The sequence below is a fragment of the Mercenaria mercenaria genome, chromosome 19 (assembly GCF_021730395.1).
Source record: "Mercenaria mercenaria strain notata chromosome 19, MADL_Memer_1, whole genome shotgun sequence".
Lineage (NCBI taxonomy): Eukaryota > Metazoa > Mollusca > Bivalvia > Venerida > Veneridae > Mercenaria > Mercenaria mercenaria.
Genome location: NC_069379.1, coordinates 3,250,396 through 3,264,655, shown reverse-complemented (window position 1 = coordinate 3,264,655; position 14,260 = coordinate 3,250,396). Strand labels below are relative to the sequence as shown.

The window sequence follows — 14,260 nt, the reverse complement described above, 5'->3', positions numbered from 1 at the left end:
AGTTGAAAACTAATATGCCTCCCTTTGGGGGCATAAAAAACATAGGTCATCGGTACTGAAAAAGAGTTATCAACCCTTGAAAATGGCATTTTCCCCAAAATCACGTTTTCAAGGGCAGATAACTCTTTTTTAATAATGGTGAAATATGATTTTTATTGCATACTTTTGTTTCTTAGATGATTGTCCTTCAATATCCAAAGTTTGAAGAAATTCCATTATTGGGAAAAATTTCGCTTATCTCATATACAGGGAATTCTAGCAAACGCCTTTATACTGAATTCTAAGATCTTTCAAGTCACACATTGAATTCTAAGATCTTTCAAGTCACACATTACATAACGTATTTTTAGTATCTTTGTCCTCCGTTTCTGATTCATGTGTAAGAGTTGGCAGACACTTGCGGAGAACAGGTTTGTACTGGTTCAGAATCCAGGAACACTGGTAAGGTCACTGCCTACCAATATATAACTTAAATACTGTTTTAAAAAATGGCATTAAACCCAAAACAAACAAATTTCCAGCAAATGAATAAATGTTAAAAAACATCATCCTGAATGTTTTCAAGACTGAGTTTGATTTTTACGGAATTCTTCTTTATTAAAACCTTTTTTCTTCAACAATTTAATTGATATTCACATTTACATGTTTTCCATATGCTTGCAAAAATTAATCATTCTGAAAATGCCAGGAAATCGATTTATTATTTCCACTTTTCAAATTGACAGGGGGCCCAAAATGTGTGAAATATGTAATAATGACAAAAAACTACCTCCGATTACTTAAAAAAAAAAAAAATGAATTTCTGTATAATATTACCAATAAATGAGCCGTGCCATGGGAAAATCAACATAGTGGCTTTGCGACCAGCATGGATCCAGACCAGCCTGCGAATCCGCGCAGTCTGGTCAGGATCCATGCTCTTCGCTAACAGTTTCACCAATTCCAATAGGCTTTAAAAGCGAACAGCATGGATCCTGACCAGACTGCGCGGATGCGCAGGCTGGTCTGGTTCCATGCTGGCCGCAAAGCCATTATGTTGGTTTTCTCATGGCGCGGCTCAAATGAATAATACATAACATCAATAGTACTTTAAATACTGAGACACAATATGTGAATAAAATGTTTTGCAAGTTTTTCAATCATCACAACCAATAAATATTTAAAATAGAATGTTAACATGCAATCTTCCTTCAAACAGTTATCTCCACTTTTTCTCACTCTCATGCTGACTTACTGCTCTTTTTATCTTTCTCCGCATATATTTTTTCTGTAAATGGACTGAAAAAGAAAATAGTTTCATTAAAGATTTACATTTGATACACTCATTAAACACGTATTTTTTAAAAAAATGTTCCTACAACATATGTAACTATACTACACTGACTGACTCGCATAGTACCTTGTATAAGTTCCTCTCGTACATACAAAAAATGTATGTGATTTACAATAGCAAAGTTGGTAATCATACTCAACTAAACAAGTTGTTAAATGTAGAAAGAACTCCATATTGTAACACTTGCTACCTTGATATTATAAAACTCGAGTTTTGAACCCTGTCTGGACATTATTAGTCAATATCCAGATTTGTTGTTGTGGTCATAGAAGGAGAAGTGAAATTTCTAGGCAGCTCATTCTGAAGGACTACCTGATTTCAAAGAATACGTCGAGCCCAGTGCCCCTTAACCTGTACTTACACTAGCTTTCAAAGACTATGTCGAGCCCAGTGCCCCTTAACCTTTACTTACACTAGCTTTCAAAGACTATGTCGAGCCCAGTGCCCCTTAACCTGTACTTACACTAGCTTTCAAAGACTATGTCGAGCCCAGTGCCCCTTAACCTGTACTTACACTAGCTTTCAAAGGCTGTGTCGAGCTCAGTGGCCCTAAACCTGTACTTACCCTTCATACATAATTGCAATCTTATAACACACAGCTACTAACAAACTCAGCAATATTCCACTCTGACTGGCTTTGCTGAAATGAAAATGATTTTTGATAAGTACAAAACCTGTCACTAATGGTGACAAATGCCCCCGCAGCGCCTTGACCTTTGACCTGGTGACCCCAAAGTCAGTAGGGGTCGTGCACTCCATAAGTACTATTAGCATCTGAAGTTTGAAGGTCCTGGGTGCAGTGGTTCGCAAGTAAAGTGCCTTCATGCAAAAAGTAAACGTGACGAACGAACTAACGGACGGACAGTTGAAAACTAATATGCCTCCCTTTGGGGGCATAAAAATATACAGTAAAAGCACATATTTTAACGACGTCAAAATTTCGCGCAATTGAAATTTTGCGAAAGTTTAGCGAGATTTAATATTTGCAAAATTGTAAAAATGGTATTCTACTTGAATTTGAATTATATTAGTCTAATGATGAACATTTATGCGAGGATTAATTTTTGTGGTAGGCAGGGCCTCACCAATATAACGAAATTTAACCCTTCGCAAAATTTATGCTCTACAGTAGAATTACAAGGGCACAACGCTTGATACGAACAGGAGCAATACTGTGTACAGAAAATTATGCCAAAAGCAATATGACTTTCAAGTTCCAGGATCATCAGTCAAAGCATTCTGAGATTATCTAGTGGAATCTAAATGAGCCGTACCATGAGAAAACCAACATAGTGGGTTTGCGACCAGCATGGATCCAGACCAGCCTGCGCATCTGCGCAGTCTGGTCAGGATCCATGCTGTTCGCTAACAGTTTCTTTAATTCCAATAGGCTTTGAAAGCGAACAGCATGGATCCTGACCAGACTGCGTGGATGCGCAGGCTGGTCTGGATCCATGCTGGTCGCAAACCCACTATGTTGGTTTTCTCATGGCACGGCTCAAATGGTAAGCAGTCAGACGGGCGACTAGCACAATCACATTCATCATGGGAGTAATCATGACCTCTGACAAAGATACACAAATGTACCTCAGAATATAGACAGTCCACCCATAGTGAATGTGCTTTTTGTATAACTGCTCCCTGTGACCTTGACCTTTGGCCCAATGACCTCAAAATCAACAGGGGGTCATGCACAATACACAGATAATGTGCCTGCAAAGATTAAGGATCATAAGTAAAAAGATTCTCAAGATACTGAGCAGATAAGTTTTTTTGTGCTGTCTCTGTGACCTTGACCTTTGACCCACTGACCGCAAAACCAAAAGAGGTAGTCTGATACCTATAAGCAACATGCCAATGTTTTTGGATCATATTTCAAGGCAGTCTCCAGATAATGAGCAGAAACAGTTCTTGTACTAACACTATGGCCTTGACCTTTGACCCACTGACCTAAAAATCCTTCATGTTGAAATGTTGAGCCAAAATAAAACAAAAGTTCAAATGCATGATTATTTCACATACTTACACAAGAGCAGCACCAAAAAAGTTTAAGAAAGATCCCCAGTACATTGGATTGTCTATGACATTGAATGGAAAACTGGTTACTTTCTTATCCATTAGTATACCAAAATAATCTCCTGAAATTACAAGAAAGAAAACAATATGGGAACCAGTAACACAATGGTTATCAGGTTGGACTACTACACTAGCGATATGGGTTCGATTCCCGGTTGTGGACGATATCCCGACTCGTGTTCAGTGCTGGGTGATTTACTTAAATTTGTACAGTTTTAAGCAGTACTGGCCTAGACTGAATGCTGTGGAGGTAAATACAACACCTGCCATGGGCTCGGCTGGAAATGAGTTGTTCCATCCATTCCAGGTTTGATTTTTTTCGACTACCCACGTTAAACAAGAAACTTTACCTTTACCTTTTTTTACAATAAACATAGCTGAATTTAATACTTGTAATGGAAGGTGGGTGGTTTGGGAGTTTCAATATACCAGTTAGTCACCAAGTAGTGTAAAATCATTAATATTTGTGGGGGAACCTAGTTTCATGGACTTCCTGGCCATGTCAATCAACAAAACTAAATCCCTACCGTAAGCAAAATTTCTCGTCATTCTAACTTAAAAATTTGAAATCCATTAATAAGTCCCCATATAATTATGATCTGTTCTGGCAATATATTTTGCATTTTGAACACAGAATTATTGGAGGTTATATTTCATTTAGAGGTAACTACAAGACACACAAAGGATAAAAATTGTAAAATTCGTTATATGTTCTCACAATACTAGTGACAAATATTAGTTTAAAACATGGGGTCATGCAAGACTCACACTCCTGTAAAGTATAAATTCTACATGTAATTTTTATGAAAATGGCATACATACATGTAGAACGAAACTGATGTAATTAAAAATTATTAATGAACACATTAAAAGTGTGAATACAATATGAGATCTAACAGCCAATTCTTTCACATTTGCAATTATTATTACACTGACGAGATATGAAAACGCAACAAACGACTATGTCTGAATATATCTTTTTACTACAAAAAGCATCATCTTGAAAAGTTCAACACAGACACATCTCGATACTCTATACCCATTGTATTAATTTTACAGTCTGTTGTGCTGATTAATTTTAAACACAATGGGTATAGAGTATCGAGATAGGTATGTGTTGAACATTTCAAGGTGATGCTTTTTGTAGTAAAATAAAAAAATATATTACGGCATATGCTTGTTGTGTTTTCATATCTCGTCGGTGTACTTATAAAACCGCTGTAAATCATCATACAACAGGTGCAAGAGTTGAAATGTAATTAGAAAATTTTTTTTTAAAACATTACTTAAAATAAAACATAGTGTATCTACTTCACCCACAATATAAAACTGCAACAATAACAGAAATGAACAGAAATGAACTGAAAAAGAAATAATGATCAATTTGGGTGCTACATTGTATTAAAGCCAGTAATATCAAAATCCTTTGATGTACTGCTTAACCACTGACCAAGACAGAAATGGACCATGTTTAATAAATTTTAACCTCCAAGAGTGACCTTGACCAGGGAGCTTGGGGGCTGTGTTTTAAAGACTTGTGCTAGACACATTATCTCATTGTGGTTTTTTAAAGTGCCATGTGTAATTTCAAATTCCCTAATAGGTGGCAGAGCAGAGGCACAAAGTGTGATAAATGTACAGACTAACAAATGTAGCCTATTTTTTCACACCCTTCTCTTCTAAAATAGGCCAGGGGGCAATAACTGTTAAATTCCTAGCTTTAAAATACCTGTGACCTTTGTGCACTTACCTAAAAACGTTCCATAATACCCAAGTGCATAAAAGCTCATAAATACAAATATAGTTCCTATTGTTATACAACCATAGCCTAACCACAGAATCCAGTTTTGCTGTAAAGTATACCATCTTGGTTGTGTATTTAAAGCTGTACTAAACCTGTAAAAACAAAATACAGTCCGTATCGTTATACATGTTCGACCAACCAAACCACACAATTCAGTTTTGTGGTAAGTATACAATCTTTGCTGTGTGTTTGTTTGTTTGTTTTGGGTTTAACACCATTTTTCCTGGATTCTGTACCAGTACAAACCTGTTCTCTGCAAGGAACTGCCAACTTCTCCACATGAATCAGCAGTTGAGGACAAATGATTTCAGACCCAATGTCTTTTATCAAATCGCCACAGACAACATATGCCTTGCCAAGGGCTCGAACTCATGACCCCGCAATCCATGCTCTCCCTATTGTTAAGCTAAGTAGGCGGGCTTTGCTGTGTGTTTAAAACTGTAAAAATATAGTCCCTAGCGTAATGCAGTCACAGCTGAACCATAAAGGTCAGTTTTTGTTGTAAAGTTTACAATCCTAGCTGTGTGTTTAAAGCTGCACTGTACCTCTCTATCACAAAATATAGTCCATATTGTTAATATACAGCCATAGCTGAACCATTCATTGTAAAGCTTTTTCTTCTGACTGCATGTTTTAAAGATGTACTAAACCTTTCTGCTTTAGCAGAGTATCACCAAACCACAGAAATTATACTGGATACTCAAAAATTCTCCAAAAGTTGTCCCCCTTTAAATAAGAATGCCATCTGTAAAGACTAGAAAGTTTAGTTACAAGGAATATCATGGTAGTGGAGTGTCTTAGGGTCTGGAGTGACCGTTAGGGTTTGAGTTTAAGGTAACTAGGAATACATAACATAATGGCTAAAAATCTCTTAAATCTACAAAACAAAATAATGAACTAAATAACTGAAAAGCTGATGTTTGTTGACTTTTCTTACCTCATGTCTCTGAAAATTCCAAGTCCAAAAATAGATGCCCCCAATACCCAACATGCAACATGTTTACTGCCAAATATTCGAGATAAGCCTTTACTTCTGTATTCCCATCTTGCTAACTGAAACAAGCAAATTCGATGAATTGGTATCCCCCGCCGAAAGGGTTTGTGGTGAGGAATGGCAAAAAGATATATCCGGCAAAAAGTTAAGGATGTTAATAAGAAGCAAATAATTTCATTAGTCAAAATCAATTTAACAGAAAACAAATGTTTAATTAAAGAGTACATAATAAATGTATGATACTTTGATCCTGACTAAAGAATTTATTTTGAATGGGATATGCTTACTGTAATAAGCTTAGCTTTTAAAATTAAATGCAGTTAATTGAAATGTGAGCTTGAAGTTTAACTGGAATGAAATATTGTCTTTGAGTGGTTTGGCACCAGGTGTTGCTGTTTTACGTTTGAACTTAAAAGATCAGATGTCCTTAAGAGAACACAGGTAAGATATCTTGAACATGGCTGAGGGCAAGGTTTGTGCAGTCACAACTTAACATGTTGAAGGTTTGAACATTTAAAAAAAAAAAAAAAGGGAATTGAAATATATATATCTATATATAGATATATGTATATATTTATTTTTTTAGGGGGTGGGGGTGCAGGGGAACGGGAGAGGAAACAAAATTTCACATGTTGATTATAAATATTGATTGAAAATTAAAAATTAAAAAAAAAAAAAAAAAAGGTAAAAGGGTGAAGTTGGAGGGGGGGGGGGGGGGGGGGGGGGGGGGCAAGAGGATGCATGATCAGTGGTGGGCATGACTGGGTGGAGAAGTGAGGTGGGGGAATGGTACAACTTGGAAGGTTTGAAAAAAATCTAAAATAAGAAATGAAAATAAAAAAAAAAAAATTTTTGGGGAGGGAGGGGGGTTGGGAGGGGGAGGGGGTGTGACCAAGGCAAGTGGATGACCAGGTGTGGGTGCACAACTTCACATGTTTATAATAAATGTTCACAGAAAAGAATGAAAGAAATTTAATGAAATTCTGCCAAATGGTAAGTTTGTTATGTACAAATATGTGGATTTTTAGACAATTAAAGGGCAATAACTCTTAATTTACATAAAAGAAATCCGTACAAAATTGTCTGTGCACAACCACATTATAGTGCTCTAAATTCTGGTCAAATATATCAAAAGTTACGATGCAGAAATTGGCATATCTATAGATCTATAGTACCCTATATAGTTAACACTAGAAACTTCTAAGGGCCATAACTCTGGTGTTACTTGGGCAATCTGTCTGAAACTTGATGGGCTCCATAACCTCATAGTGGTGAACATGTATATGAAATTTGTTTGAATAAAATCTAAAATAAGGAATGAATTTTTTTTTTTTTTTTTGGGGGGGGGGGGGGGGGGTTTGGGGATAGGGGGGGAGGTGTGTGATCAAGGTAAGGTGGTGCACAGGTGTGGGTACACAACTTCACATGTTTACAATAAATGTTCATGGAAAAGAATGAAAGAAACTTAATGAAATTCTACCAAATGGTAAGTTTGTTATGTACAAATATGTGGATTTTTATACAATTAAAGGGCAATAACTCTTAATTTACAAATAAATCCAAATGAAATTGTGTGTACACAACCACATTATGGTGATCTAAATTCTGTTTAAATTTTATAGTTCTAGGTCAAATATATCAAAAGTTATGATGCAGAAATTGCCATATTTATAGTACCCTATATAGTTAACACTAGAAACTTCTAAGGGCCATAACTCTGGTGTTACTTGGGCAATCTGACTGAAACTTGACGGGCCGCAAGAACTCATTGTGGTGAACATGTATATGAAGTTTTAAATAAATATTCCCAACCATTTCCTAGATATGGCTCCGGACGGACGGACGGAAAGACGGAAGGACGGGCGGACGGACGGAAAGACGGACGGAAGGACGGACAACGCCAAAACTATATCCCTCCGACTTTCGTCGGGGGATAACAAAAAAATAACGTTTGTACATGTATGTCCTAAAACATTTTCTTTGCAATCATTATGTGGAAGATCATTTACTTTAATTAAATGGTTATTCTAATCCAAGACATCATATCACAAACACAATATAATGTATAATTGGGACTGATTGGTGCTTTAACTTCGTATTCAAATAAGCCGAATATTCCAATAACTAGTATTCAAATAAGCGGAGTATTCAAATAAGCGGAATATTCCAATACCTAGTATTCAAATAAGCGGAATATTCCAATAACTAGTATTCAAATAAGCGGAATATTCCAAAAACTAGTATTCAAATAAGTGGAATATTCCAATAACTAGTATTCAAATAAACGGAATATTCCAATAACTAGTATTCAAATAAGTGGAATATTCCAATAACTAGTATTCAAATAAACGGAATATTCCAATAACTAGTATTCAAATAAGCGGAATATTCCAATAACTAGTATTCAAATAAGTGGAATATTCCAATAACTAGTATTCAAATAAGCAGAATATTCCAATAACTAGTATTCAAATAAGTGGAATTGATGTTATTACTGATTTTATTTTCGCTTGTGTTCACTTCGGACTATTGGCGGAGAAAATAAGAATAAAATCAGTGAAAATCACTTTTATTTTTATTTCAAATCTAAAAAATTGGGACGGCGCCTTGAGAACCAGAAAATAAAAAGATTCTGGCCTAAATCCGTGAAAAGATCACAAACTTACCACATTCCAATATGTGGGATTGAAAGCTATAGTTGCCATCGAGATCCATAGATTTCTATCTGTCCAGTCTATGTAAATATCTGGTATGGTAACCTGAAACACAAATAATCCTTGTTGCACATTCGATATTTATGTAATATTCAATGGCTACTCTAGAGGCAAAATAAAACCAGCGGTATCACTAGTATGTAGACAGGCCTTGACAAACTGTTCGTAAACAAGTAAATTCCAGCTGGGCGATCTGCTAGGAATTTTCACTCGTCCTGCTGCTATTTGCACTCCAGAGTTTAACTAAGGAAAAATGAATTTTATTTGCTAGCTGGTGAAAATGGTATGCACTGGAATCTTGTCTTAGATTATTTTGCAATCAAGGTACAGTACCATAAATTAATAGACCAGGCAAACGAGATTTGCAAACAATACATCAGCTTCTGTTCAACTGCTGTTTCATTAATTTTGCTACAATTTTTTGGTCAAATCAATAAGCTGATTTTTACCTGAATTTACAAGTGGACAGGTTAATCAGTTGAGCCCTGTCATTCAATTAATAATTCAAATTATTTCTAAAAATGTAATGCAGTTCACTTTGTAATGCGTTACCATATAGATTTGGTCTATATAAAATGTATTCAAAAAGATTTGGGGTTTTTGTTCTACAGCTTTACTGTGGTAAAATTTGTGGCAAGCCCGCCGGCTAAGCTCAATATGGAGAGCGCAGATCTAAGGTCGTGAGTTCGATCCCTGGGTAGGGCACATGTTCTCTGTGTCAATTTCATAAAAGACAGTGTGTGAAATCCTTCTTAGCATCTGTTAGCATCTATTTTCGCGGTACTAAGGGAATAAATGAATAAAGGATTGAAAAACAAGATTATGTTGCTATTATTTTCTATTAACTTTGTAAACCTTTTCTTTTCCAATATTATTTCGAACAGAAAATCATTATCCTAGTCCTTGTTTACTTTAAACCCTGGCAGCATGTTTCCGGTGCATGTGACCTTCACTTTTGCCAAGGGAGTTAATTCTAATTTCACGGTACAGCATCGGACTTGATAAAGCGCTTCCCATAAAAGCGTAAAATGTACCGGACCCCAATATAAGATATTAATAATTATTGCAAAGTAACTGTAAGACAGCGGCAGGGTAATTTTCATCAAATATTTGGACAACACACAATTTATTACCGGTTTTTTACTTTGTCACAGTGATTTTTTTCCTTATATAAGTGGTACCGAATATCTGATCGGTTAACAACTGCAAACGGTCAATCTCAATTGGTGTGAAAACCTTTAAAAATAGTAGAAAAACGTAAAAAAAAGCTTCAAGTTTCAAGTTTATTCAGAACATAAAGAAAGCATTATTTCATGGAGGTTGCCATGTTTGCATTGTCTACTGGTAGTAATCATACCGTGCATGTGCATTGGGAAACACCGTTCCTATGATTAGAGTATGATGTAATAAAGTACCCAAGAGGGTGAAATTTTCCACCGCACGCGAGATAGGGCTAAAATCTGGAAGGCAGATTGATCTGTCTATAGCATGGTAAGAGTTGAAGAAGTTTACTTGTTATCAACTTTTGCAAGGAATTCAAGATTTGTTACGATCGTCACCCTATATTATCGACCCTTGAACGTTAATTCATAGTATGTTTGGGTACGAAACGTTAAGTCATAGTACATTAAGGTACAAATCGTTTAAATGGTATCCTCATTAATTTTGTTTTGGAATAAATATATGAATGTAAGTTTTAGATGCCTATCTTTTTACACCAATACATTCACAATTGATACACATTCAATCATTAAACATTTTGATTAACAATTTAAAGTATTAAAAAATTAACAATTATGGTGGAAAAATTCACAATTTTTAGAGAAACGACGCTAATTTTCACATTTTTTCCAGTACCAAACCCATTCACATTTTTGAGATAAAAATCACTGTGTCAAATGATCGACATTTAAAAATAGGAAGTGTCTAGCCGTCCGGTAACCAGGGGATTTTCTAGTCGTCCGGTAATTGATTTCTTAATGAATAAGTAATGATTTTATATAGTTTTAAATGTTATTTACTTAAAATATCAAAACTTATCTGATTTTTCAGTCGATTAAACGCAAGAGATCGTGTTTGTTTACAAATCCTTTAATATTCTATTTTTAGAAATGATAAAACATTGATCGCCGAACGTCCATATGCTATTTTGTAAAAAGTGATGGTTTTTTCTAACGGCCTAAACTTTAATTATTAAAACACAATTATATATATATTTTTTGAAGAATGGAAAGCTTAAAAAAGCAATTCATTCATTAATTTTGATTATAATTATTTCAAAATAAAATGGATTAATAAACGCTTAACTACTGTTTTTCTTAAAGTTTTGAACATCATGCTGCCGCTTTTGAAATTAGATGTCATTTAAAACAGTTATTCATTAAAAAATATTTGAATACTAAAATATGAAAATTTGAAAGTACTTAAAAACTGTTTTAATTTTGAAAATCCAGTGAAAAAGTTGTTAAAATTTAAAAATTCCGTTCCCATAAAAGCCTCCAGATGAAAAGATTTTAATAAGTGACGTCACGTCAATCTCGCCATTATTGAGTTCGGCAAACTTCCATTCTATTGGCTGAATAATACAGTGATTTATTGTAAATGTTTATAGTATGTATTTACACAAAATTTTGTTTGCAGATAAGTATCGATATCTTAAGTTAGTATAACATTAAAACTATATAAAATCACGTCTTATTCATTAGGAAATCAATTACCGGACGACTAGAAAATCCCTGAGGATTTGCTAGCCGTCGGGTAACCGGATGACTAGAACGCAGGCTAGGCGTCCGGTTACCGGACGGCTAGACACTTCCTTAAAAATAATCTCAAACCTACTTTTACACAAATAGGGTGTGAAAAAGAATCAGCTTTCAAAGTAGGTAAAATGTGTTAATTTCCAGTAGGTAGTGCTGCACATTTTTGTTCTCGCAAAAATCAAATCTACCACGAGACTGGATGTAACATGAAAATAGCAGCAAGCGGTATATGGCAAATGTTCAACATGGCCTTGGAAAAATAAAACTCATAACCATGTATACCTGCAATGTGGATCCAATCCAAGTTGACATAATGCTGTTTTGTCTTTGTGCACATTAATGTGTGATGCATTTTACATGCACTCTAATGGAATTTTACTTCACGTGCTGCGACCGTGACCTGAGCAGGACAACAGCTGATAACTGACCCAACTTTCTCACACAACAAGCATGCCATATTCAAATTCACAATTGACAACCATTTCTGATATCATATCTCGTTTTTTGAAACAATACCTTTGAAAAATCCATCTGCCCAAAGCCTTGGCAACAATCTGTTGGAAAGGTATATGGCATAAGCCGAAAAATGAAAGAGAATAATTTGGACTTCGTCTGTTCCGGCATACAAACGGACAGGCGCTTGCAGTTTATTCGTTTGTCAAAAAGCTTCCAGGCAACCCAGATTCAGACTGTATTATAAGTTAGCGAAATTTGGCGAAATTTATGTTAGTTCTATAATCAGTCTATATTGTGACGTTTCCGCGGGAAACAAACCGAAAGTAAACGTGAATTTTGTTCTTATGATGTATAGTGATGGTTTGTATTTCATAAAATTTTATTACACATATTCTGTTATGTTTATTCGTACAGTTATCAAATAATTTTCATTTTCTTTTTTCAAGTGTAGTTGTTTGGATGAACCTGACAACACTTTTTTTCTCTCAGCATGTATCAGTGTATGGGATGGAAAAAGATGAAATATTGTTCAAAATTAGATTCTGATGATATATGCAAATCATGTTTATATCCAGAATTTATTTTTCTGGTCCTTCAACCATGCAGTGCCTCTCATAACATTTGTAGTGATAGTAGGTTTATAGGCCACTTCCAACAGCCTTGCTGTTGGGTTAACCCTTTAGCGACGTGGTTAAGAGTGTCCGTCTACAGAGGTCCGGGGTTTGAGCCCCAGGAGGGACCTTGGTATTTTCTCTACCAGGATTTACTTTAATGGTGTCAGAAGTGTTTGACGGACTCATGTGGTGTGCATGGAGTGTTATTCTGGAGAGCTGGTATTTAAGCTCTGAAAAGTAAAGGGGGAGAAGTGTAGTGATAGTAGGTTGATAGGCCACTTCCAACAGCCTTGCTGTTGGGTTAACCCTTTAGTGACGTGGTTAGAGTGTCCGCCTACAGATCTCGAGGTCCAGGGTTCGAGCCCCAGGAGGGACCTTGGTATTTTCTCTCCCAGGATTTACTTTACATTGACATTGAACTTACTGGACCTATCCAATGTTTGTTTCATCTAGCCTGATATAAAAAGCAAAAAAAGTGGAATGATAATTTTAACCCTTATCCTGCTAAATTTCTAAAATGGACCATCATTTAATTTGGACAGTACCATTTACTGTTCAAAAAGGGGCGTTCTCCAAAAAGATTATGAATGCCAAACAGTGCAGACCATGATCAGACTGCACATCCATGCAGGCTGATCTTTATCAGCACTGGTCGCAAGGAGAATCACTTGCAGCCAGCAGAGGCTAAGGGTTAAATAATTTGTTAGAGAAAAAAACAACTCCTGTATGTTAATAGTAGCACAAGTTTTGTAGATAAGTGTAAGTGAACACTTATCTTTTGCAGAAATGTAGTATTTAAATGAGTGAGATGAAGAGTCGACCAGAATCTCGACAGAAGAAGGCGGGGTCTGAGACGGAAGAAGGGAAGTCAAGTGCTGATGGGAAAAAGAGTAAGTTGTTGTATTTTGTATTTTCCGACATCAGCATCTTAATTTGAAACCGGAAACACAATTAAATTTTTTTAAAGCTGGCTTGTTTATCAATATTTCCTCAACAAATTCCATTTCACTTAGGTACTTTCCATTTCACTTACCGGTAGGTACTTTCCCGGATACATTACTGCTAAATTACTTGATTGGAAAATAGTCACCAAATTATAAAAATTTTTACAATTTCAAGTTTACTGGAACGTAAACAACAAAATCTTAAACCCCGATAATTCATGGAATCTGCATGAAATTGTGAATTTTTTTCCACCACTTTGTGAAAAAAGGTAAAATGTCTGTATCGTGAAAGAGGCCTATGATACCATACACATATCACCAGACTAATTTATTATGGTACAGCGAATTTCTGTCGTTTCATCCTTATCCAAAGCAGCATGTCTGAACCTTCAATTGTGCTAAGGTTCGAAAGTAGTATGTCTGAATCTGCGATAGTGCTAAGGTTCCAAAGTAGCATGTCTGAACCTTCAGCAGTGCTGAGGTTCCAAAGGAGCATTTCTAAATCTTCAGTAGTGCTGATTTTTCAAAGCAGCATGTCTGAATCTTCAGGAGTGCTGAGGTTCCAA

The 14,260-nt window shown here is 35.7% G+C and overlaps 2 protein-coding genes across 4 annotated transcripts in view; one reads left to right on the top strand and one right to left on the bottom strand.

Moving 5' to 3' along the window:
- Window positions 1-309: 309 nt before the first annotated feature.
- LOC128551274 (phosphatidylethanolamine N-methyltransferase-like) lies at window positions 310-12,348 on the bottom strand. 2 transcript variants are annotated; one of them, XM_053532041.1, is made up of 7 exons: window positions 12,197-12,348; window positions 8,874-8,966; window positions 6,151-6,266; window positions 5,160-5,305; window positions 3,360-3,471; window positions 1,899-1,973; window positions 310-1,278 (listed from the first exon to the last, which is right to left on the bottom strand). In XM_053532041.1, exons 1-7 carry the CDS (start codon window positions 12,302-12,304, stop codon window positions 1,221-1,223), a joined length of 708 nt encoding a protein of 235 aa, XP_053388016.1. In that variant the 5' UTR covers window positions 12,305-12,348; the 3' UTR covers window positions 310-1,220. The 2 variants fall into 2 exon arrangements, with proteins under 2 accessions (XP_053388016.1, XP_053388017.1); XM_053532042.1 differs by lacking the exon at window positions 12,197-12,348 and adding an exon at window positions 11,963-12,147.
- A 37-nt stretch (window positions 12,349-12,385) lies between these two features.
- The window catches only part of LOC128551272 (uncharacterized), a 48,795-nt gene continuing 46,920 nt past the window's right edge, over window positions 12,386-14,260 (top strand). For both annotated transcript variants that reach the window (XM_053532039.1, XM_053532038.1), the window contains exons 1-2: window positions 12,386-12,496; window positions 13,535-13,640. In XM_053532039.1, the coding sequence (XP_053388014.1) occupies window positions 13,550-13,640 (91 nt within the window). In that variant the 5' untranslated portion in view covers window positions 12,386-12,496; window positions 13,535-13,549. The remainder of the gene's footprint in view (window positions 12,497-13,534; window positions 13,641-14,260) is intronic.